General features: G+C 38.0%; 2 protein-coding genes across 8 annotated transcripts; both read right to left on the bottom strand.

Annotated features, from left to right (window-relative positions):
- Positions 1-577: 577 nt before the first annotated feature.
- On the bottom strand, positions 578-16995 carry LOC126589756 (E3 ubiquitin-protein ligase RSL1-like). Of its 6 annotated transcripts, none has more exons than XM_050255141.1 (4): positions 16005-16937; positions 14552-15324; positions 14076-14226; positions 578-727 (listed from the first exon to the last, which is right to left on the bottom strand). In XM_050255141.1, the coding sequence occupies exons 1-3, from the start codon at positions 16788-16790 to the stop codon at positions 14115-14117; spliced, it is 1671 nt and encodes a 556-aa protein (XP_050111098.1). In that variant the 5' UTR covers positions 16791-16937; the 3' UTR covers positions 578-727; positions 14076-14114. The 6 variants fall into 6 exon arrangements, with proteins under 6 accessions (XP_050111098.1, XP_050111096.1, XP_050111097.1 ...); XM_050255139.1 differs by lacking the exons at positions 14076-14226; positions 14552-15324 and adding exons at positions 1235-2007; positions 2755-3468 and having other exon boundaries at positions 578-878; positions 16719-16937; XM_050255140.1 differs by lacking the exons at positions 14076-14226; positions 14552-15324; positions 16005-16937 and adding exons at positions 1235-2007; positions 2755-3468; positions 3577-3669 and having other exon boundaries at positions 578-878.
- A 3142-nt stretch (positions 16996-20137) lies between these two features.
- On the bottom strand, positions 20138-23812 carry LOC126589755 (E3 ubiquitin-protein ligase RSL1-like). 2 transcript variants are annotated; one of them, XM_050255135.1, is made up of 4 exons: positions 22833-23812; positions 21418-21924; positions 21152-21321; positions 20138-20790 (listed from the first exon to the last, which is right to left on the bottom strand). In XM_050255135.1, the coding sequence occupies exons 1-4, from the start codon at positions 23592-23594 to the stop codon at positions 20514-20516; spliced, it is 1716 nt and encodes a 571-aa protein (XP_050111092.1). In that variant the 5' UTR covers positions 23595-23812; the 3' UTR covers positions 20138-20513. The 2 variants fall into 2 exon arrangements, with proteins under 2 accessions (XP_050111092.1, XP_050111091.1); XM_050255134.1 differs by having other exon boundaries at positions 21152-21924; positions 22833-23811.
- Positions 23813-25249: the final 1437 nt, after the last annotated feature.

The raw sequence follows: 25249 nt of genomic DNA, 5'->3' as shown, positions 1-25249 counted from the left end.
TAGAACTCAAGATGTGCCGTGTAGAATACAGACTTGAAATTCATCTCTAACCTATGAACCACCCTGTGGTGGTTACATCACATTTAGGGTTCAACCATGCCAAAATTGTTAAAGTTGAATGGTAGGAGAGAGAGCTTCCAGGATAGGAATGATGGAATCCATAGAGAAAGAAGGTGGAGAACTAGAGAGAGAAGATAAAACTAAAATATTCAATATTTTCATTCATGGTTCTCAAATGAGAAGCAAGAGACCTAAATACATATAAGTTGTACCTAAATGGGCTTATTGTACTTAAATGAGCAAAGCCCAATAAGATAGGATCTTGACACCTTGTTTGGTGTCTAGGATTGAATTGAATTAGATAATTCACTAACTTTATTGAAGCAAGAAAATGACGTAACTTCCTAAATTTTGTCATGCTGAAGGTAAAATAAAGTTTCCTCCACGACTAACCCCTTTAACTTCAACTTGGCATCCGTCTTGATTCAGCATATAGATTGAACAGAAGACAGAATTGATCTCAAAACATAAAGAGGATGCACGCTAAATACAGGAGGAAAACATAATATGCCAAACATTTACAAAAATTGGGCATGTTTTAGATTAGCATCGCCAATTTTGGTCCTCTAAAACCATTCTCACTCATCTTACACCAACCTTTATACCATACCAAATAACCAAAACAACGGAAAACACAAAAACAATGGCTACTAGCTTAAATATTCAGGTGTAATCTCACAAGAGTGAGTCATGGTAATCCTGATCATCGCTGTGGCTGTTCACGTATGATGTTACGCTCATCCCAGATTTTACATTTACACGTTGCTTTCTTGTTCTTCCATTCAGCACCACAAGTATAGCAAAACTCGTATCCACATCTACAAAGACAAAGCAAGCATGGACAAATCGCAATGATTGGTGTAAAGCGAAAAAATATCAGCACCCAGAAAACAAGAAGATAAAACTTTTCTATTTGCAGGTAAAAAGAGAGAAAAGACAGTTTGCAACTAGTAAAGGAAATATGTAAGAACGTAAATTAGATCAGCATGCATGGATTGGCTCTTGTAGTCAACTTGCTAGAAGCTAGATCATCTTGAGTTCACTAACTATATATTTTGTATATCATTTTCTCGTTTCATTCCCCTCTCAAAAAATTGCTAATACAATGTAAGATCACAAAAACAACACAATTAAAAGATGCGTCGGATAGGAGGCGAGAGGAGGGAAGTAATACCTGCAAGTTATGTGGTAACAACCTTCTGCGAGTTCGACCATATTGCTGCACTTGATGCACTGACGCCAGTGTTTCTTCTTAGCCAGTGAGTTCAGCAATTGATCTTCTGGGCAGGGATTGGGATTTAATAGCTTATAGTCATAGCAGTTCATATTGAAGTGCCAAGGAACCTTGCAATTGATACAAAAATAGTAAAGACATTTCTTGCATCTCCTGGCTCCAGATTTCTCAGCACCGACAAAAGAAGTTTTGGTATATTCTAAGACCTCGTTGTTAGACATTAATGCAGAGCACCTCGGATTTGGGCAATAAACCTTGTCCGTAACAGGTATAGCAGATTCCTTGATTCTTTGGCTAATAGCCTCGACTAGTTTAGGTGCCAAGAATTTTGCACAGCTATCAATATTCACCTCAGTTTTACAGCCTTCATGAGGGCACCCTGCCACCATCCCATTCAGAAACTTTACTTCCACATGTTGTTTCATACAAGAGAAGCAATACCTGTGTAGACAACCATCGATTGTAAACATTTCAGTAACATCAATTTCTTCAAAGCAAATTACACAAGTCTCCTTCAAACTCTTTCCTTCACTAGTTTCTGCGTGCCAGGTGATCTGAGAAACAATAGCCTCCCTTGCAATCTTAAGTGCAAACTTAATGTCACTACGAGCCACAAGAGAAGGGCTGCAATATTCAAATTTTTTCTGTAGAAGAGCCACTTGATTAACTAACGTTGCAACCTTGCTATTTCCAGGTTGCACTCTGTTTGTGACCTGTATTCTTAAGATGTCAATCATCTACGCAAGTGCCACCACTTCGGAATTTTCTGTTAAAGCATGCTTTATTCATAAACACAAAAAACAACCATCTATGAAACACATGGGTTTTCTGGATATGCTTCCTTGATGAGTTACGTATAAAATTCTAACATATTGATTTGAAACTAGTAACTGGCTTTAACACAAAAGCAGCAAACAAAGCACAATGTTCAACATGCCAATTTGAAACTTCGGGATAGGGTTTATCAAAACAACTGTTAATTCTCCTTCCAAATCCCAAATATCAAATTGCTTGAGATTAGACCTTGCAGCTTCTGCAGCTAAATTAACAGTCCCAATCACTTTCACAAATTAAGGAGCAACATTTGTTACCTTGCACTTAAACCAATTAACCCAACCGAACCACTTAGCTAAAGACCAACAAAGCAAATCACTACGATTGATATCCCGGTTCAACAACAACAACTACAGTGTAAGACTAGAAATTGTCAATTCAATTACCTTTGTCACACTTCTCACTAAACCCACACAATGTGGCAATGCCCCATATACCAAAATACCCAATAGTTCATACAACTAAAGATTGCAACAAGCCAAGAAAGTCTAACACTATTGTCTTTAACAAAACACACAAACTTTCACCCAATAATTCCAAACAAAAAGCACAAAAAATATTAAATTAAATTCACAAAACAAAAAGATTGATAATTAAAAAGCGATTGTGTAATTGCTAAAACTCACATATCGGTAAATCATGTAGTCATCACAGAAAAAGGTCACAGCTTCCAAGTCAAGAGTGAGAGCATTGTTAAGCCCTTCAATGATGGCCTCGAGCTCCGCCGCCTCATTGCTCAGCATGACGCCGTCAACCACCGCCTCCAGATTCTTCCTCGCCTCGAATATTAGATTGTCCATCGGGTCGCAGATCGCGACACCCACCCCGGCCACCACGGACTTGACATCCCTAACCATCTCCTCGCTCACCAAACCCTTGCAATACAGCCTCAAATTCTCAGTCTCCACCACCACCGCAGGTTTTGATGATGACGCGCCGTCCGTACAGTACGGACGCTGGTAATACTCGCCGTGCTGGGCCCAATAGTCCTCGGGCACGTCGCGGAGTTCGACGGCGAACTTCTGATCGTGAATCCGACGGCTGAGATCGTCTTTCGCCTTCATCATTTCCAATACCGTGCGTTCGTGGTCCTGGAGCTCCTGAGCGAATCGCTCGACGTCCTCGAGCATCAGAGCGGCGGCTATGTCCAAGACGGCGTCGTTTGAGCATTCGTGAGGCGGCGACGGCGGTGGAGAGTTGTGCGAGCTCGAAGAGGGTACGAGGGCGAGAGAGGCGGTCATGGCTTCCTGCATTTGGAGCTTGAAGGCCATTTCGAGGTCGGAGTCTAGAGTTTGGGCCGCCATGAGCTCCCTGCGTTGCTCGGAGAGAATATTGTCGAGGTCGTGTCCACCCGTATGGTTATCCATGATCGGCCTCTTTTCGGGGTCGGAGTCTAGAGTTTGGGCCGCCATGAGCTCCCTGCGTTGCTCGGAGAGAATATCGTCGAGGTCGTCTCCGTCCGTACGATAATCCATGATGGGCCTCTTTTCGTGATCGGAATCTAGAGTTTGGGTCGCCATGAGCTCTCTGCGCTGCTCGGAGAGAATGGTGGCAGAGTGGTTGTTTTTCTTTTGCTGCTGAGACTGGGTTTGTACTCGGGGAGTGAAAGCGACGGACTAAAAAAATCAAGAGGGGAAAAAGCGGAACTTGTTAGGGAAGGTAGAGGAAACAGGAGAGATTTTTCAGCCACGTGTCTTGTAAAATTACTTTGACTAAGGTTGACTAACCTTTTAAACAGATTGTTATTCTTTTAGACCCTACCATATTGTAATTTGTTGTAAAATCAGCCCTGTACGTGTAGTAAAATAAATGAAGCAAAACACAAAATTTATGAGGTTTTTTTATATATAATGTGATTGGAATACGTCTTCGGGATACCAATAGTATTTTCATTTATAGGAACAATAGAAATACAAACATAAGTCGCATATTTTCTTTCTATTTTTTCTCTCCTTCTTTCTTCCTTTTGTTCCTGCCATATGGCTTATCTGTACATAGCCTATGTGCATGGTCTAAAATATTCATAATATCCCAATATTTCTATCGAAATTTCTGTGTTTTTGGACTACCGATATTTTTTTGAACTACCGATATTTCCGATATCATCGATATTTTAGACCTTGCTAAGTCACTCATGTATCTTACCATGCAATGTATAAAGTATAAAATATTGTACTAATTCATTATATATAAATGATTATGGTATGTTTAAGCTTCTTTCATTAATTACTACATATTTTCTACACTCACAATGTTTGCCAGCTCACTATATAATCAACTTAAATCAGTTATATCTATCATGCAATTCATTTTCTTCCAATTTTTTGTGATAAACTAATAGATAATTGACTAAATAAACATCCTACAAAGTTTCAATAAAAATTTCCGTGATTTTTATTCAATTTTTATCGATATCGATAATATCCCGATATTTCCATCGAAATTTCCTTATTTTTGAACTACCGATATTTTCGATATCATCGATATTTTATACCTTACCTGTGTGTTCCTCTTTCTTATTTATAGGCAAAGGAATGATATTTAAAAAACCAAAGTGCTGCTTTCGCGCAGCCACCATATTTGGTCCCCCTTTTTTTATTGGAAATTTTAACGAAACATTTTTAGTATTATTTACTTTTAAGGAAAATGATATTTTTACTTTAAAAAGTCATTTTTGGTACTATTCACTTACAACATCTTTTTATCATTTTGAATAAAACTCAAAGTTTTCAAGTTATTTTCATTAGTTTTCCTTTTTTTATTTGCCACCACGTTCATCCTCTTTTGTTGAGTGGGCATCCACTCATTTACAACACTCTCCCTTGGATGACCATAAGTCTTTGATTGACTTGTTAAAATCTTGATCAGTTTTGGATGCTCATCCTGATAAGTATCTCCTCCTGATTTCAAATTCTTTAGGCTAATGCATATCGACGTCATACTTGAACTTCTGCGGGCTCATCATTGATCATTCTGCTTTAGTCTCTTGTGTAGCAGAAGTGGTGCAGAATCTTTACCTTTGAATGATCCTTCAAAACATTGCTTCTAAGCGACTTATCCATGCTTGGTAGCTTCAGTGTAAAGAGGCAACATCATATCAACTATTATGAGATATTTGCTAAGGAAATCCGAGACATATCAATAGTTGAAGATGACTACTCGAGAGCAATGCTAGGTGTGGATTCAAATTTCGGCCCTCTTCTTCTTGGACGAAAATGCACTTTTAAAACAATTAACACCTTAGGTCAAGGCCAAGAGCCTCACACGCCCACGATGAATTTGGGGGAGGGGGTGAGGGGGGCTTTGGCGGAAGAACCTCTGATGCCAAAGTTAGAATTTGAGGGAAAAGTGTTTAATGAAATTTGAAGAATTTTAGAAGAGAATTGAACTTAGGTTTTTGGAGAAAATGAGGGCTATTTATAAGGGTGTGGTCGGCCCTCTTTGGAGAAAAGGAGTCCGGCCACTTATGGTGGTTTTTGGCTCTAATTGCAAGATATTATGTCAAAATAATATATTGCAATCAATTAGGACATTAATTATAAAATTAATCAATTAATTAGGAAATTAATCAATTAATTAGGAAATTAATCAATTAATTTTGGTAATCAATCCTAATTTGAATGAATAATTGGGGGTCACCTTGTGGGGAGGATTTGATGAGGATTGATGAAATAGGTTTTGAATAAATATCTATTTTGATTACTTTTGACCTTAATTGAGCTGTGATTATCCACTGCTTGCGCGTGGGAGTTCATGTGTGCCTCGAGGGTAATTTTGTCTACTTCACCCAAAAATTCACGCATCGCCTCCATATTTTTCTTGATTATCTTTGGCTCCACACTAGGTAAGCAATCAAGCAAATGTCCCAGGCAGTCAGTTTCCTGACTGGAAGTTTGATTTCAGGTTCCGACTGATTACTCTTTTTCTCCTTGTCCTGTAAGTAAGAGCAAGGGCAAAGAAAAATACAGGAGAAAAGCATGATATGAGATGCTTTTGCTTTCAACCCTGATGATATGAGATATTTTTGCTCTTGAAGAAAACAATTGAGGATTTTAATATTGATGCAAAACTTCTCGATCAAAACTATTTTCTTGCTGAGGAAATGACACCACCACAAAATTACCTATAACTAGTGATCCAAAAACCGACAAGAAAACATAATTGCTAACGGATATTTGGGCAAAAACTGATATAAACTCATGCAATGTCAAATAATAGAACCAACACCATTGCTAGTGTCACGAAAAGGCTTTTGATGCCGGTTAGTCCCCTTAATCCGCCACAAGGAAGGAAAGCAATATTAAAAAAAAAATGATAGTAGTGTGGATTAAAAGTGATGTCAAATCTAACATCGGATACAAGTGACATTAAATACTAACAACCATTGTTGGATGAAGCAGTTTGGTGTTGATCCTAACCGACACCACCTAAGAATTCGATTAATAAAAGGGAGACTTTGGATGCGGTCCCTAGTTATGAACAATCTTTGACTGAAACTTTGTTGGTTTTCAATTTTTGATCTAAGTCCCTAAAATTAATTGATAATTTATTTCTATGTACGTTACTATATTTTTTAAATTAAAAATTAAAATTTATAGTTGTTTATATTAATGAGATTTTAAATAAAAAACATAATTTGTGGGATTAAAAATATTAAAATATAAATATACTATTGTGTGTGTGTGTGTGTAAACATGGGTACATTCATACAAAATAACCAAAAAATTATTGTATCAAAACATGGGTACATTCTTCAAAATGGGTACATTTAGCAAAAATAAAAATGGGTACAAATAAATAAAAAAATATGGGTACAATACAAACAAAACTTTAAAAAATATGGGCACAAAAAGAAATTAATATATGGGTACAAATTAAAATTGAAAGGAAAATTGGTACAAATTAAAAAAGGGTTGCAAATTAAAAATGGGACAAACTAAAAATAAAAATATATGATAAAAAATTTAGCCATAAATATAAATATACTAATTGTAACATTTTTAATATTAAATGAATATATTTATAAATAAAAAATATTTTATTATTGAAATAATTAATGATATTATTAATACAAAGGACCTTGATCAAAAATTGATAAGTAATAAGGTTTTAATCAATAGAGTAGTAAAAATAAGGATGAAAACCTAATTACTCCTTAATAAAATAACCAAATAGTGTCGCCCACACCACTAACTATTAATAAATAAAAAAATCAAAAACTTGTCTCGATTTCTGGATGTTAACTATTTTGTCAGCAAGTTCAGCAAGTCGGGATTTACTGGAGGATTGAATTACTATCGAGCTTTGAACTTGTATGTACATACCACATACCCTTTTGAATTCTCTTTGATTTATCAAAAGCATGATCTTAGATTGGAAATAATTTCGTATTTTCTTTGTTGTTGCAGAACCTGGGAGTTTACCGGACCATGGACGGGGCTACAAATCAAGGTACCGATTAAGTTTGTCATGCGCGACCTGGACATCACCTATCATATCCCAGGCGTCTAGGCCTACATACAGAAAGGTGGCTTCAAAAGGGATGTGTCATTTTTGCAAAAGGTGGTTGTGATAGAAGATGCGACTCACTTCATTAACCAGGAGAAGGCCGACGAAGTCAGTCAGCATGTGGATGACTTCATCAAGAAGTTCTGATTTCTGTTAGCTAGATCAGCAAGCCAGCTTCCTGCAGTTTGTTTCGCTTTGCAGTTACTTCTATGCAATTACAGGTTAGGCGTGATGATATCTGAAATACGGTGCGACCTTATGGTGTTGTGCATAATAATTAAAAAAATTAAAACAAACTGATTTAATAACATAATCAAAATTTAAAACACAAATTGAACGTAATATAAATAATTTAAAACGTACTGGTTTTGGAATGTTGATCCTTGAATTATTCATCCAGGAGAAGGGGAGAAAGGAAAGGAGAAGGAAAGAAGGAGCAGATGAGATGGAAAGGGGGATGGGAGAAGGCAGCGGTGCAAGGAAGAGATGGATGAGTTTTATTATGGAAAATTTGTATTATTATTGGTTAAAACCGACAACAAGCTTTTTAAAAAAAGATATTGAACTATTACCGTCGAATATAACCGACGGCACTAAGAATGGCGGCAAAAGTCCCCCCAAAATTTTAACCCCAAAAATTTTGTCACAATTTAAAAATTCCTTCAAAATTTTACATTTCTCCCCAAAATTTTAAATATTATTTATTTGCATTTTCTCATAACAATTCAAGTGACAAAATCAATTCATTTAACTAAATATTTATTAACTTAACATAAATACTACAGATTTATCTAATTACTGAAATTAAAAATTTTAAATAAATAAACTTGTGTATTATACAATTTAAAAATTAAGAAATTTAGTGATAAAAACCTGAATAATGGAAGAATTATGTTGTCGATCAATTCTTTATGTACTCAACCAGTTCATATAAAATCCCTACAAAATTAAATTGTAAACAAAAATTAAACATAAGAGGAGAAAATAAAAATACTAGAAGCAAGAAAAACTTATTGTGAAGAAGAAGGAATAAATGAAGTTGCAAAAGAACGAATAAGAAATACGTGAGAGAGGAAGAAGAAGACACGGGGCATGGCATATAAAGAACACCAACGTGTCGGCTACAACTGACACTGGGTTTTAAAATATTTAAAAATAATTATTAGTGTCGGCTACAACCAACACCGGGTTTTAAAATATTTAAAAATATTTATTAGTGACACACCCAACCCGAATCAGGGCATGCTGGCCGTCACGTAAGGGTGACGTAGCCATGTGCACAGTGCAGAAGCAATAATGATAATAGAGAATACGGATAAATGAAAACCAACTCATAAGAGTACTAGTTAAGACAAGTGCTAAAAAATGTGCAAATACGCAATCAGAACGTAAGTAGCCTAAGTTCAGTCCAAAAGACAAGTACTAATTAAACAACACCCAAAGATGCCCTACATTTGTGATGGTCGGAACCACCTATAATGGTCTGTACGAAAAGACTGTGCACCTAAATTGATCCAATGTGAGCAAACGGTGCGAAAGGTGACATCATAAACAGGCATGTACCATATCTTTGGCTAAATTACAATCACCCGGGGTGCAGGTTCATGAGCTCTCAATCATGTCTCACGTTATCAATATCTCATATAACTAAACATAACTCACCTGGTACTTACCTGAGCATCCACAAAACCAATTCATATTATACATCATATACTAATTCATATGCTGAATATAAATTTATATGCATGGCATTCCAAAGCATACTTTCATTTAAACGCATTTTCTAGGAAAATATCAAGTATATAAATATATACTAAAAACCAAAAGCCCACTCATTGGTATGTCGAAGGGTCGTAGCACCCGAGTCACCCTTTACTGCACTCATCCTCGGCATAGGTCTCACCTATATGCGAAATAACTAAATAAATGTTATTTAAAACACATAGACAAAACTAGTTAATAACTTCTCATACATTGCTCAAATGGGGTGTTTAAATATACCAACGTGATCTCCACAACCTCACGAACATCCCCATATTTTTAGAAAAAATTTCCGACCACCCACGCACCGCCATGCGCTGGCCAAGCCACGACCAGACATGCCCCACGCGCGGGTAACCCTGACGGAAACCTAACTGCCGTTAGAAATATTCCGTTAAAAAGCAACAGAAACTGTTAAATCTACTTGACGACATTAGAATATTGTGTCAAGTTTGACGGAATATTCTCTGTCTTCTTCCTTCGAACTCCGATGACCGTCGCCGTCGCCGGAAACTGGAAAATCTTAAAATCCTTATAACTTTTTCATTTTTGCACCAAAACTCATGAAACTTATACCAAATTGAAGCTTACAATGAGTATAACACATTCTTACCAATTTCAAGCTCCAAAAAGCTTGAGGAAACTGCCTCTCACTAAAGTCGGGATTTGAGATAAAGGATCTTGGCAAAACTCGATATTACCTCGGCCTAGATAACGAGCACTGATCGGATGGAATCCTTGTACATTAATCGAACTACACCCAAAAGGTGATGCGACGTTTTAATGAGGATAAAGCAAATCCTTCAAGTACAACTATGGTCGTTCGGACTTTAGATGCTAAACGAGATCTCTTCAGTCCCAACGAGGATGAGGAAAAGATTTTGGAGCCTGAAGTTCCATACCTAAGTGCAATTGGTGCTTTATTGTACTTGACTCAATGCACTAAACCCGACATCTCCTTCGTTGTTAACGTTTTGGAAAGATACAATAATGTGCCTACATGTAGACTCTGGAATAATGTTATAAACATTTTCCGCTACCTCAAGGGTACGACAGATTTGGGCTTGTTCTACACCCAAGAATCCTCAAGAGGAGCTGCCACCCCCCTCAGTCCCTCGGGTTGATTATCGCCTTGTTGGTTACGTAGATGCTGGTTCTCTATTTGATCCACATATGGCACATTCTCAAACAAGATATGTCTTTATTGTTGAAGACACCTTAATATCTTAGAGGTATACCAAGCAAACACTAGTTGCGACTTCTTCAAACCATGTTGAGATTCTTGCCTTGCATGAAGCCTCGCGCGAATGATTTAGGTTGAAAGCAGTCGTGGAACATATTCGAAGCAATAGTGGTATTTCTACTGTCGTTGACCTGCATGTATCGAACAGTTCAAGAAAGGACACATCAAGGGAGACAGCATAAAGTACACTGCACCAAAGTTCTTTTATTCTCACCAGCTACAACAACATCAAAACATTGAAGTTAAGCAACTCCGTTCCCATGACAACCTGGCCGATCCCTTCACCAAGTCATTGCCTAAGTCTACTTTTCAGAAACTCGACCAAATAATCGGTATGCGTAAATTATCTGAGTTGAATTGCTTATAGTTCTCTTATTTAGAAATCATGTCTAACTCATAGGGAGTATCTCGAAGTATACTCATTTGATCTTAATGTACTTTTTTGTTTTTTTTACTAGGTTTTTGCTACCTAACGAGGTTTTGATGAGGCAACTATTATGGGATCAGCATACTCTTTGAGGTTCATTACTTTCGTCCCATATGACGTTTGTTTTAGATATTATGCATACTTATCACTTTTCTCCTTAGTCTATAGGTTTTGTACCTCTTTAGGTTTTACCATAACAAGGTTTTGTGAGTTTTATTACCAATGCATACTTTCTTTAATTCGAGACTCCTATTCGCCCATTGGGCCGATGGACTTCATCAACTGATCTACTTCATCTGTTGAAGACCTGATGCGATGTTTTGTTAAAGTATTTACACACTCAATGAGGAGTGTTGCAGTCATATTTAATATAGGAATGTGATTGTGTAAATCCTAAAGTATTTGAGATATCTTTAGAAGATTATCTAGGGTTAGATATTATCCTATTAGAGTTGTAGGGTTTAGGGTAAAGAATTAACATCCCCTATTACTATAAATAAAGGCACAATGGGATGGTAACAATACACCTCATAATTAAATCTCTCTACTCTCTCTTGCCACCAGCCCCCTCTCCCTATTCCCTCTAGAATAATTCAGTAAATTAGGCCTACAACAAATATATTATTGTATGAAAATAAAATAAAAAAAGACTCAGAATATTAAACTTGTTATGGTTTTCAATGTATGAAGTTTGAACGCAACTTTTATTCGCGAGAGGAGTATGTTGTTTACCTCTATGATAGTAGATCTCGTTGGGTATCTAAAACTGAATTGAATTAGATAATTCATTAAATTAAATAAATGTGGAAGTAAGAAATGGACATTAACTTCTAAATTTTGTCACTGAAGGCAAAAGTGGACAAAATCCGTCTTTTACTTTTCAACGTGGACAAAATTCAGACGTTGACATTCACTTCTTCATACATGATAGATTGAATAGGCCTGTTTTACAGAAATTCTGGGCCACTGGTAAGACTGAACTAAGTCTATTGATTCGGCTAACTAAGCACGGATCTTCCAACTTATAGGGCCGATTGTCCTAGGACCGGGCCAAGCATCGGCCGGCCTCAACTCATCACAAAAATCAAAGGCTAGCATTTGATTTCATTTGGGGCATGCTCACTTGATGAGCACAGTAATGTGTGCAGGATAGAAATGCCATGTATTAATGTGCCAAACATTAACAAAATGAAAAGAAAACGCAAAAAAAAAAAAAAAAAGACTATTAGCCTAAATATTTTCAGTTGTAATCTGACTATGATCATCGTCGTGGTCGCACCCGTCGTGGCTGTTAATGTACAATTGGGTGTGCTTGTCGTGGCTATTCACGTATAATTGGATGTGCTTGCCTTGCCTGTTCACGAATAATTGGTTGAGCTTGCCGTGGCTATTCATGTATAATTGGATGTGCTTGCCGTGGCTGTTCACAAATAATTGCATGTGCTTGCCGTGGCTGTTCACATATAATTGGATGTGCTTGCCTTGGCTGTTCACGAATAATTGGATGTGCTTGTCGTGGCTGTTCAATTTGAACTGGCTGTGCATGGCTAAGCCCAACTTGTTTCCAACCCAAGCCTAGACCTGGTTTGACCCGACCCGTTGACTTTGACCGGTTAACATCAACATTGCCTTTGTTGGCTTTTTGGGTTCTTGTCCGAGATCCATCCTAGGCTAATTTCGACGTCTTGGACCCGTTTTTAACATCTGTTTTCTCATATTCAATCATTTGAGTAGAGTTTTATTAATTGTACGCCTTATGTGCTTAGGTACAATTATTAGCGGCGAATTCATCATTCCTATTTCATACGGCTCTACAACGACAGAGTGTCTGTTAGTGGATCCCTTCTAAAATGCATGTTTTAATAGTATAAATGCATACATAAAAAGCATGATTTAATGAGCACGTTTTATGAAAACGTTTGATGAGTAAATTGGATTTACCTTATACGATTATCATGCTTAGAATATTTTGGAATACCATATTTTCTATCGAACCCATGCTTTTTGTAGAATATCTGATGGATGACGATATACTATTTAGAATATGATTTTATACACTTCTTTATAGTATAGATGATGGATGACTTTATACTATGAAGATGTTTTTCAGATATATGTACTTATGTTTGGAAAGATTATGTTTAATGGTTTGTGCATATCTAGTGGTCATTGTTCTGCCTACGGGCGACGATACTTATCTTGGCTTCGGTCAGAAGATGTTAGGGCCTTCGGGTCCGGAGATATTATATTGGCCTTCGAGTCAGGTAATGTAAGGGCCTTCTGGTCAATTGAAGATTTATGTATTGGCCTTTGGGTCGGATGATGTAAGGATCTTCGAATCGATTATGATATCATTAGTTAGCACACTATATACGAGATACGTTTTATGAAAGGTTTTATGACATGCTAGGGTTTTCGGAAAACCTATTACATATTATGCTATTAGTTTTCATAAAACTTTGAGGGTTAGTATGTTGATAACTATTTTTATTATATATATCAACTTGATCCACTCATGTTTGTTTTGCGCCCCCTTAGGACTTAGATTCAAGGCTTACAATCTCGACGTCAAGACATTTCCACATCGGCATCTTTGAGTCCTCTCGGTGTAAGACCCATCATTCATTCAAGTTTATATTATTTCTATTTAGTGTTCTAAATTAATTGTATGTTCTGAACATGTTCATCTTTCGTACATTAATTATATTTAAATTTATAAGTCTTATTTATTTCTTGTTCTCATGCATCATAAATGGTAATGGTTTGCATCACCTTCGGATGTCGGCCAACACGTACCTACCCTGGTGTTCAGGGAACAACAGGATCGGGGCGTGTCAAAAACATAATGTGCCAAACATTTACAAAAATTGGGCAATGATTTAGATTAGCATCGCCAATTTTGGTCCTCTAAAACCATTCTCCCTCATCTTACACCAACCTTTTTTCCATACCGAATAACCAAAACAACGGAAAACACAAAAACAATGACTATTAGCTTAAATATTCAGTTGTAATCTCACAAGAGTGAGTCATGGTAATCCTGATCATCACTGTGGCTGTTCACGTATGATGTTATGCTCATCCCAGATTTTACATTTACACGTTGCTTTCTTGTTCTTCCATTCAGCACCACAAGTATAGCAAAACTCGTATCCACATCTACAAAGACAATGCAAGCATGGACAAACCGCAATGATTGGTGTAAAGCAAAAAAATATCAGCACCCAGAAAACAAGAAGAGAAAAGACAGTTTGCAACTAGTAAAGGAAATATGTAAGAACGTAAATTAGATCAGCACGCATAGATTGGCTCTTGTAGTCAACTTGCTAGAAGCTGGATCATCTTGAGTTCACTAACTATATATTTTGTTTATCATTTTCTCATTTCATTCCCCTCTCAAAAAACTGCTAATATAATGTAAGATCACAAAAACAACACAATTAAAAGATGAGTCAGATAGGAGGCGAGAGGAGGGAAGTAATACCTGCAAGTTATGTGGTAACAACCTTCTGCGAGTTCGACCATATTGCTGCACTTGATGCACTGACGCCAGTGTTTCTTCTTAGCCAGTGAGTTCAGCAATTGATCTTCTGGGCAGGGATTGGGATGTAATTGCTTGTAGTCATAGCAGTTCATATTGAAGTGCCAAGGAACTTTGCAATTGATACAAAAATAGTAAAGACATTTCTTGCATCTCCTGGCTCCAGATTTCTCAGCACCGACAAAAGAAGTTTTGGTATATTCTAAGACCTCGTTGTTAGACATTAATGCAGAGCACCACGGATTTGGGCAATAAACCTTGTCCGTAACAGGTATAGCAGATTCCTTGATTCTTTGGCTAATAGCCTCAACTAGTTTAGGTGCCAAGAATTTTGCGCAGCTATCAATATTCACTTCAGTTTTACAGCCTTCATGAGGGCACCCTGCCACCATTCCATTCAGAAACTTTACTTCCACATGTTGTTTCATACAAGAGAAGCAATACCTGTGTAGACAACCATCGATTGTAAACATTTCAGCAACATCAATTTCTTCAAAGCAAATTACACACGTCTCCTTCAAACTCTTTCCTTCGCTAGTTTCTGCGTGCCAGGTGATCTGAGAAACAATAGCCTCCCTTGCAATCTTAAGTGCAAACTTAATGTCACTACGAGCCACAAGAGAAGGGCTGCAATATTCAAATTTTTTCTGTAGAAGAGCCACTTGATTAACTAACGTTGCAACCTTGCTATTTCCAGGTTGCACTCTGTTTGTGACCTGTATTTGTAAGATGTCAATCTTCTACGTAAGTGCCACCACATCGGAATTTTCAGTTAAAGCATGCTTTATTCATAAACCCAAAATACAACCATCTATGAAACTAGTAACTGGCTTTAACACACGAGCAGCAAACAGAGCACAATGTTCAACATGCCAATTTGAAACTTCGGGATAGGGTTTATCAAAACAACTGTTAATTCTCCTTCCAAATCCCAAATATCAAATTGCTTGAGATTAGACCTTGCAGCTTCTGCAGCTAAATTAACAGTCCCAATCACTTTCACAAATTAAGGAGCAACATTTGTTACCTTGCACTTAAACCAATTAACCCAACCGAACCACTTAGCTAAAGACCAACAAAGCAAATCACTACGATTGATATCCCGGTTCAACAACAACAACTACAGTGTAAGACTAGAAATTGTCAATTCAATTACCTTTGTCACACTTCTCACTAAACCCACACAATGTGGCAATGCCCCATATACCAAAATACCCAATAGTTCATACAACCAAAGATTGCAACAAGCCAAGAAAGTCTAACACTATTGTCTTTAACAAAACACACAAACTTTCACCCAATAATTCCAAACAAAAAGCACAAAAAATATTAAATTGAATTCACAAAACAAAAAGATTGATAATTAAAAAGCGGTTGTTTAATTGCTAAAACTCACATATTGGTAAATCATGTAGTCATCACAGAAAAACGTCACAGCTTCCAAGTCAAGAGTGAGAGCATTGTTAAGCCCTTCAATGATGGCCTCGAGCTCCGCCGCCTCATTGCTCAGCATGACGCCGTCAACCACCGCCTCCAGATTCTTCCTCGCCTCGAATATTAGATTGTCCATCGGGTCGCAGATCGCGACACCCACCCCGGCCACCACGGACTTGACATCCCTAACCATCTCCTCGCTCACCAAACCCTTGCAATACAGCCTCAAATTCTCAGTCTCCACCACCAGCGCAGGTTTTGATGATGACGCGCCGTCCGTACAGTACGGACGCTGGTAATACTCGCCGTGCTGGGCCCAATAGTCCTCGGGCACGTCGCGGAGTTCGACGGCGAACTTCTGATCGTGAATCCGACGGCTGAGATCCTCTTTCGCCTTCATCATTTCCAATACCGTGCGTTCGTGGTCCTGGAGCTCCTGAGCGAATCGCTCGACGTCCTCGAGCATCAGAGCGGCGGCTATGTCCAAGACGGCGTCGTTTGAGCATTCGTGAGGCGGCGACGGCGGTGGAGAGTTGTGCGAGCTCGAAGAGGGTACGAGGGCGAGAGAGGCGATCATGGCTTCCTGCATTTGGAGCTTGAAGGCCATTTCGAAGTCGGAGTCTAGAGTTTGGGCCGCCATGAGCTCCCTGCGTTGCTCGGAGAGAATATTGTCGAGGTCGTCTCCGTCCGTACGATCATCCATGATCGGCCTCTTTTCGTGATCGGAGTCCAGAGTTTGGGCCGCCATGAGCTCTCTGCGCTGCTCGGAGAGAATGGTGGCAGAGTGGTTGTTTTTCTTTTGCTGCTGAGACTGGGTTTGTAATTGGGGAGTGGAAGCGACGGACTGAAAAATGAAGGGGGAAAGCGGAAACTTGTTAGGGAAGGTAGAGAGAGAGAGAGAGATTTTTGTGACCGAAGGGGTGATACACCCGGAACACGGTGTACGTGTCCCGGTCACAATGGAAACTTTCTCAATAGAGAGGGAAACAGGAGATGGCCTGGCAAATGAGAGCCTACATATTCTAGCCACGTGTCTTGTAAAATTACTTTTGACTAATGTTGACTAACTTTTTAATTTTTATTCCTATAGAATCAGTGTGTAATTTCGCTTCTTTCTCTATTGGCCCGTTCAAAGTTCATGTGTTTTTTTATGTAAATGATGAAATTTTTTAATTTTTAAGTTATTAATCTTTTAACACACATAATCCATCATTTATATAAAGGTAAGTGATGTTTCACTTCATGTGATGGGAACACTGAAAAATCTCTCCAGGGCCTGATGGGTACCCTACTACTTTCTTCCATAACTGCTGGAATAGTTGTAAGCTTGTACCTATTATGTTCATTTGTTTTTTTTATACAATTCTATTACTAATCGATTTTAGTTTTAATTGATTTTTTGCAGAAACGATCTTTATAAGGTGATTTATGATATGAACGAATTTGATTACAAATACGAAAATCAATAGATTGACAACAAGCAATTTTGAGTAGAAACTCCTAGTTTGTTTATTTTTATTTTTTTATAGACTCCTAGTCAAGTAGCCAAATATTGTTCTTATAAGAATATTATGATAAATTTGTAAAGTGATTTAGGTCTAAAAGTCCTTGTACAAAACGATAAATATGTCACTAAATTTTTTAATTAAAAGTGTGGAAAAACATAAGATAGTGGGATAGATTTATCATTTTTTTTGTCAAACCTTCTTTTAAATATAGAATAAAGAAGGAATAATAAAATAATAAAGAAAACAAAGAAGAAAAGACTGAGTATGTAGATATGGAAATCTACATGAAAATTTTCATACGACTTCCATTGACTAGTTCAAATAGTTCTAGATCACAGAACACCCTCTTGATTAGATTGAGGAGATCACGCTACGGATTGAAACAATCCGGACGAATGTGGTATAACCGTCTGAGTGAATATTTGACAAGTCATGGTTATGTGAACAATGATCTATGCCCATGCATGTTCATCAAGAAGTCACATCTCGAATTTGCAATCGATGCAGTTTATGTCGACGACATACCTTATCGAAACTCTCGAAGAGGTTGAGGAAATTGCCTCTCACTTAAAGTTGGGATTTGAGATAAAGGATCTTGGCAAAACTCGATATTACCTTAGCCTGGAGAATGAGCACTGATTAGATGGAATCCTAGTACATCAATTGAACTACACCCAGAAGGTGATGCGATGTTTTAATGAGGATAAAGTGAAGCATTCGAGTACTCCTATAGACGTTCGAACTCTAGATGCTAAATGACATCCCTTCCGTCCCAAGGAGGATGAGGAATAGATCTTAGAGCCTGAAGTTCCATTCCTAAGTGCAATTGGTGCTTTATTGTACTTGGCTCAATGTACTAGACTCGACATCTCATTCGCTGTTAATCTTTTGGCAAGATATAATAATGCGCCTACACGCAGACACTAAAATGGTGTTATAGATATTTTCCGCAACCTCAATGGGACGATGAATTTGGGCTTGTTCTGCACCCACGAATCCTCAAGATGAGCCACCACCCCCCTCGATCTTTGGGTTGATTCTCACCTCGTTGGTTACGCAGATGCTGGTTATCTGTTTGATCCACACATATGGCACATTCTCAAACAGGATATGTCTTTACCGTTGAAGACACTCCCAATATCTTGGAGGTCTAGCAAGCAAACGCTAGTTGCGACTTCTTCGAACCATGCTGAAATTCTCGCCTTGCATGAAGCCTCGCTTGAATGCTTTTGGTTGAGAGCAGTAGTGAAACATATTTGAAGCACTAGTGGTCTTTCTGCTGCCATTGGCCATCCTACAATGATCTTTGAAGACAATGCAGCATGTATTGAGCAGTTGAAAAAGGGATACATCAAGGAAGACAACACCAAGCACATTGCGCCGAAGTTCTTTTATTCTCACTAGCAACAACAACATCAGAACATTGAAGTTAATCAACTCCATTCCCAATACAACCTAGCCAATGTTTTCACCAAGTCATTGCCCAAGTCTACTTTTCAGAAACTTGTCTAAAGAATCGGTATGCGTAAATTATTTGAGTTGAATTGCTTGTAGTTCTCATATATAGAAGTTATGTCTAACTAGGGGGAGTATCCCGAAGTATACTCACTTGATCTTAATGGACTCTTTTTTCTACGATTATGAGCATTTTTCCCACTGGGTTTTTGGTACCTAACAAGGTTTTGATAAGGTACCCATCATGGGATGATCATACTCTTTGACGTTCATAACTTTCGTCCCGTATGACTTTTGTTTTAGACATTATGCATACTTCTCACTTTTCTCCTTAGTTTAAGATTTTTGTACCTCCTTAGGTTTTACCATAGTGAGATTTTGTGAGTTTTACTACCAATGCATACTTTCTTTAATTTGAGACTTGCATTTGCCCGTTGTGCCGACGACTTTATCAACTGATCTACTTCATCTGCTGAAGACCTAATCTGATGTTTTGTTTGAGTATTAAGCACTCAAGGGGGAGTGATGCAGTCATATTTAATATAGGAATACCATTGTGTAAATTCTAAAGTATTTGGGATATCTTTAGAAGATTGTCTAGGGTGAGATATTATCCTATTAGAGTTGTAATCCTAAGGAATTAACCTTCCCTATTACTATAAATAAAGACACAATGAGATGGAATACAACACACCTCACAATTAAATCTCTTTACTCTCTCTTGCCACTAGCACCCTCTCCTTATTCCCTAATCTCTCTTGCCACCAGCCCCTCTCCTTATTCCCTCTAGAATAGTTTATTAAATTAGGTCTACAACAAATATATTATTGTATGAAAAAGATAAAAAAAAAAGACTCAAGAGTATTGACTTGTTATGGTTTTCAAATTAGAATCATTGAGGTATGAAGTTTGAACCCAATTTTTCGTGAGGAGATGTTGTTTACCTTTATGATAATAAATCTCGTCGGGTCTCTAGAACTGAATTGAATTAGATAATTCATTACATTAAATAAATGCGGAAGCAAGAAATGGACATGACTTCTAAATTTTGTCATTGAAGGCAAAAGTTGAATGGGGGGCTTTGAAATTATAAGTTTCCTTTGCAACTAATCCGTCTTTTACATTTCACGTGGACAAAATTCAGACGTTGACATTCATTTCTTCCATACATGATAGATTGAACAGGCCTGTTTTACAGAAATTCTGGGCCACTGGTCCGGCTAACTCAGCTCGGATCTTCCAACTTATAGGGCCAATTGTCCTAGGACCGGGCCAAGCGCCGGCCGGCCTCAACTCATCACAGTAGCTCATGTTTAAGCTATAAAAATCAAAGGCTGGGATTTGATTTCATTTGGGGCATTCACTTGATGCTCACAGTAACGTGTGCAGGATAGAAAAGCCATGTATTAATGCGCCAAACATCAACAAAATGAAAAGAAAACGCAAAAAAAAAAGACTATTAGCCTAAATATTTTCAGTTGTAATCTGACAAGCCATATAAGTTATGATCATCGTCGTGGCCGCACCTGTCGTGGCTGTTCACGAATAATTGGCTGTGCTTGCCATGGCTGTTCACGAATAAGTGGCTGTGCTTGCCGTGGCTGTTCACGTTGAACTGGCTGTGCTTGCCGTGGCTGTTCACGTATAAATGGCTGTGCGTGCCTTGGCTGTGCCTGTCTTGGCTGTTCACGTATGATATTACGCTCGACCCAGATTGGGCAGTTACATGTTGCTTTCTTGTTCTTCCATTGAGCACCACAAGTATAGCAAAACTCATATCCACATCTACAAAGACAATGCAAGCATCGACAAACCGCAAGGATTGTTGTAAAGCAAAAATAGTAGCACCCAGAAAACAATAACTTTTCTTTTCGTGTGTGAAAGTCTAAAAGAAGAGAAAAGACAGTTTGAAGCTAGCAAAGGAAATATATGAGAATGTAAATTAGACCAACATGCATAGATTGGCACTTGTAATCACAACTTGCCAGCACTTAGATCATCTCGAGTTCACTGTCTATATATTTTGTTTATCTTTTTCTCATTTCTGTCCTCTCTCACAAAGTTGTTAATTTTATGTAAGATACAACAAAAACAACACAACAACTAAAAGATTAGTCAGATAGCAGGGAGAAGAGGAATGTAATACCTGCAAGTTATGTGGTAACAACCTTCGGCAAGTTCGACCATATGGTTGCACTTGACGCACTGGCGCCAGTGTTTCTTTGTAGCTAGAGAGTTCATCAACTGATCTTCTGGACGGGGATAGGGATGTGATCTTTTGTAATCATAGCAGTTCATATTGAAGTGCCAAGGAACCTTGCAATTTATACAAAAATAGTACTGACATTTCATGCATCTCCTGGCTCCAGATTGTTCAGCACCGACAAAGTAAGTTTTAGTATATTCTAAGACCTCGCTTTTAGACATTAATGCAGAACACCTGGGATTTGGGCAATAAACCTTGTCCGTAACAGGAATAGCGGATTCCCTGATTCTTTGGCTAATAGCCTCGACTAGTTTAGGAGCCAAGAATTTTGCGCAGCCATCAATATTCACCTCAGTTTTACAGCCTTCGTGAGGGCACTCTGCCACCATCCCATTCAAAAACTTTACTTCCACATGTTGTCTCATACAGGAAAAGCAATACCTGTGTAAACAACCATCGATTGAAAACATTTCAGCAACATCAGTTTCTTCAAAGCAAATTACACATGTCTCCTTCAAACTCTTTCCTTTGCCAGTTTCCGCATGCCAGGTAATCTGAGAAACTATAGCCTCTCTTGCAAGTTTAAGTGCAAACTTAATGTCACTCCGTGCCACAAGAGAAGGACTGCAATATACAAATTTTCTCCGTAGAAGAGCCACTTGATTAACTAACGTGGCAACCTTGCTGTTTCCAGGATGCACCCTGTTTGTGACCTGTATTTGTAAGATGTCAATCATCTACGTAAGTGGCACCAAACAGAATGTTCTGTTATGCTAAGCATGCTTTATTCAATAAACACGACTAATGATTATCATAGCAAAGACATGGATTGTACTACGGATAACAAGAAAAAAAAATGAGAAAACATCAAAAATCTGGTTTTCTAGATAGATTGTTTCCTTTTGAATGAACAAAATACTTAATTAACAGAATCAGCAAATCTTGACGAAATACATAGCCAAGAAAAGTTAAACAAATTTATTACAGTAACAAAATCATCTACCTGCACGAATGGCATTGCTGATAGCGCAATACGAAATTCCAACATATTGATACTAGTAGTTGGCTTTGTCACACAAGAGCAGCAAACAGAGCAAAATGTTTAGCATAGCACTTCGAAACTTCAGGACAGGTTTATCAAAACAACTATTTGTTCTCCCAAATCTCAAATATCAAGTTGCTCGGGATTAGACCTTGCAGCTTCTGCTAAATTTAACAGTCCAAAACCCTTTCACAAATTAAGGAGCAACATTTGTTACATTGCACTTAAACAAATTAAGCCAACCGAACCGCTTAACTAAAACCCGACTAAGCAAATCACAACGATTGATATCCATGTTCACCAACTATGGTCTATGACTAGAAATTGTCAATTCAATTACCTTTGTCACACTTCCCACTAAACCCACACGATGTGTAGTGGCAATGCCCCACATACCAAAATATACACTAGTTCATACAACCAAAGATTGCAACAAGTCAACACTATCATCTTTAACAAAAAAGACACAAACTTTCACCCAATAATTCCAAACAAAAAGCACCAAAATATTAAATTAATTCCCAAAAAAAGCAAGCAGATTGATAAGTAAAAAGCGATTGTTTAACTGCTAAAACTCACATATTGGTAAATCATGTAGTCATCACAGAAAAAGGTCACAGCTTTCAAGTCCAGAGCGAGAGCTTTGTCAAGCCCTTCAACGATGGCCTCGAGCTCCGCCGCCTCATTGCTCAGCACAACGCCGTCAACCACCGCTTCCAGATTCTTCCTCGCCTCGAATATCACATTGTCCATCGGGTCGCAGATCGCGACACCCACCCCGCCTACCACCGCCTTCACATCCCTAACCATTTCCTCGCTCACCACCCCCTTGCAATACAGCCTCAAATTCTCACTCACCACCGCCGGATATTTTGACGACGACGACGACGAAGACCAGAAGCCCGTACAGTACGGGCGCTCGTAATATTCGCCGTAGTTGGCCCAGTAGTCCTCGGGCACGTCGCGGAGGTCGACGGCGAACTTCTGATCGTAAATCCGACGGTTGAGATCCTCCTTCGCCTTCATCATTTCCAAAACGGTGCGGTCGTGGTCCTCGCGCTCCTGAGCGAACCGCTCGACGTCCTCGAGCATCAGAGTGGCGGCCAATTCTAATACGGCGTCATTCGAGCCATCGTCGGGCGGCGACGGAGGCAGAAGGTTGTGCGAACTCGAAGCCGAAGCCGACGAGGGTTTAACGGCTAGAGAGGCGGTCATGGCTTCCTGCATTTGGAGTTTGAAGGCCATTTCGAGGTCGGAGTCCAGGGTTTTGGCCGTCATGAGCTCTCTGCGCTGCTCGGAGAGAATGGTGTCGAGGTCGTCTCCGTTCGTACGAACGTCCATGATCGGGCGGTGGAGAGGAAAAGTGTTTTTTTTTTTTTTTTTTTGGTGGAGTGCAGTGACAGGCGAAGGACGGGAAAAAGGAAGGATTGGTGACGTGTTAGAGAAGGTAGAGACCAAGGGAAACAGGAGGCATTGGGAACGCGAAACTGAAGAGTCTACAGCCCCTTTACTAGCAAAATTCTATTGCAACCAAATTGCGTAACAGAAGTTTACCAAAAATTAGTAAAGATGTGGTATTTATAGGAGCTAAGTCGGACATATATTTAGGGTTTGCTCTGAGATGTATCGGCATTTGATTGGTCAAAGTGAGTCAATCGTAAGATAAATGAAAAAAAAATTATTACAAATATATTATTTTTTTAATAATATGGTGGAATTATTTTGTAAATCTTTTATTGGATATGATCGTGATTTCTTGTTTGATTGAGTTGTTCTTTAATTAAAAGAGTATTAAAAATAAGATTTAATAATTAATCTCATTTTTAATACCTTTAACTTTTCTCCTTGCCATGGGCAAGGGCATGAGAGTTTGATGAGTTGTAGTTTGGTGTTCACGTCTTTAAGAATGTTGAATTGCACGTAGATTAAATGTGAGTCTCGTCAATTTAATAAGAACATTTTTGTCTTCTTCGAGTAAAAGTTCACATGTCAGTTTCAGAATTTTTTGAATTGTTTTGGTTCCACCCACATCATATAATTTACAAAACATGATTTAAATAGATGATCACTTAGCATTACCCTAAAATTACGGTTCATGATTTTGATTTTTCTAAAAGACATTATTGCCATTTTAGTTCAGACATCCCAAAATCAAAGATTTGTTGTGCATATCTATGAAGTTTGAATATTAAACTGTAATTCCTCGAGACGAACCAAAAATTGAACCTTATATGCTTGGAAAGATATGGACGTCTAGTTTATGGAGAATTTTACAGTTCGTGATTCCAATATTTCTAGGAGACTTTATTGCTATTTTAGTGCAGACAACGTAGAATGATGCCTTCTTGCGAATTTGTAACTATTGTTGAGAAGTAAAAGATGCAGTTCAAAGGGACATACAAAGAGGGCACAAAATATAAGAAACTCCACAATCACCGATTCTTGTTTCTAAACTCTAAAAAAAATTGAAAACAAACAAAAAAAAAAACATGCATAAATCGATTCATGTTTTAGTTAGAAGATTCAAAACTTCAAAATCATCATCCATGGATCAAAAAGAGCTTGTTTTTCTTTATGAGAGCTCTTGGTTTTAGCCAGGATGTACGTTGGATAAAGATTGCTAATGATGGGGTTTAATTATTGACTGTGAGTTTATTGATAAATTTTAATTTTAGTATAATTTCATTTTGTATTTGATGACAATTATGCAATGGGGGTAAAAAAGACAATTTAAAATTAAAATTTAAGTTGGGGTGTAGAAAGAAGTTTTATGGGTTCAAATAAAATTTCCCAATGCTTATCAAAATTGGTGAAGATGGGTACTTGCCAGGCCGACCACATGTAAAGTTTGCCCTGACACGTGTCAGCATCCAATTGGACAAAGTAAATCATCCGTAAGATGGATGAGGAAAAAATTATCCCAAAGGTATTATTTAATAAATAATATCTTGAAATTATCTTGTAATATCCTTGGTCAAATATAGTTGTTCTTCAAA

Source organism: Malus sylvestris, chromosome 11 (assembly GCF_916048215.2).
Source record: "Malus sylvestris chromosome 11, drMalSylv7.2, whole genome shotgun sequence".
Classification (NCBI taxonomy): Eukaryota; Viridiplantae; Streptophyta; class Magnoliopsida; order Rosales; family Rosaceae; genus Malus; species Malus sylvestris.
Note: the sequence above shows the minus strand (reverse complement) of the source record. Positions and strands in the feature narration are given on the sequence as shown.

Coding starts and splice junctions, on each gene's coding strand:
- LOC126589756 (XM_050255136.1), bottom strand. CDS start 3,648: ATGGCGACCCAAACTCTAGATTCCGATCACGAAAAGAGGCCCATCATG. Junction 2,008..2,754: donor ACTACATGATTTACCGATAT/GTGAGTTTTAGC, acceptor TTAAGAATACAG/GTCACAAACAGAGTGCAACC. Junction 879..1,234: donor TGTTACCACATAACTTGCAG/GTATTACTTCCC, acceptor TTGTCTTTGTAG/ATGTGGATACGAGTTTTGCT.
- LOC126589755 (XM_050255134.1), bottom strand. CDS start 23,594: ATGGACGTTCGTACGAACGGAGACGACCTCGACACCATTCTCTCCGAG. Junction 21,925..22,832: donor ACTACATGATTTACCAATAT/GTGAGTTTTAGC, acceptor TTACAAATACAG/GTCACAAACAGGGTGCATCC. Junction 20,791..21,151: donor TGTTACCACATAACTTGCAG/GTATTACATTCC, acceptor TTGTCTTTGTAG/ATGTGGATATGAGTTTTGCT.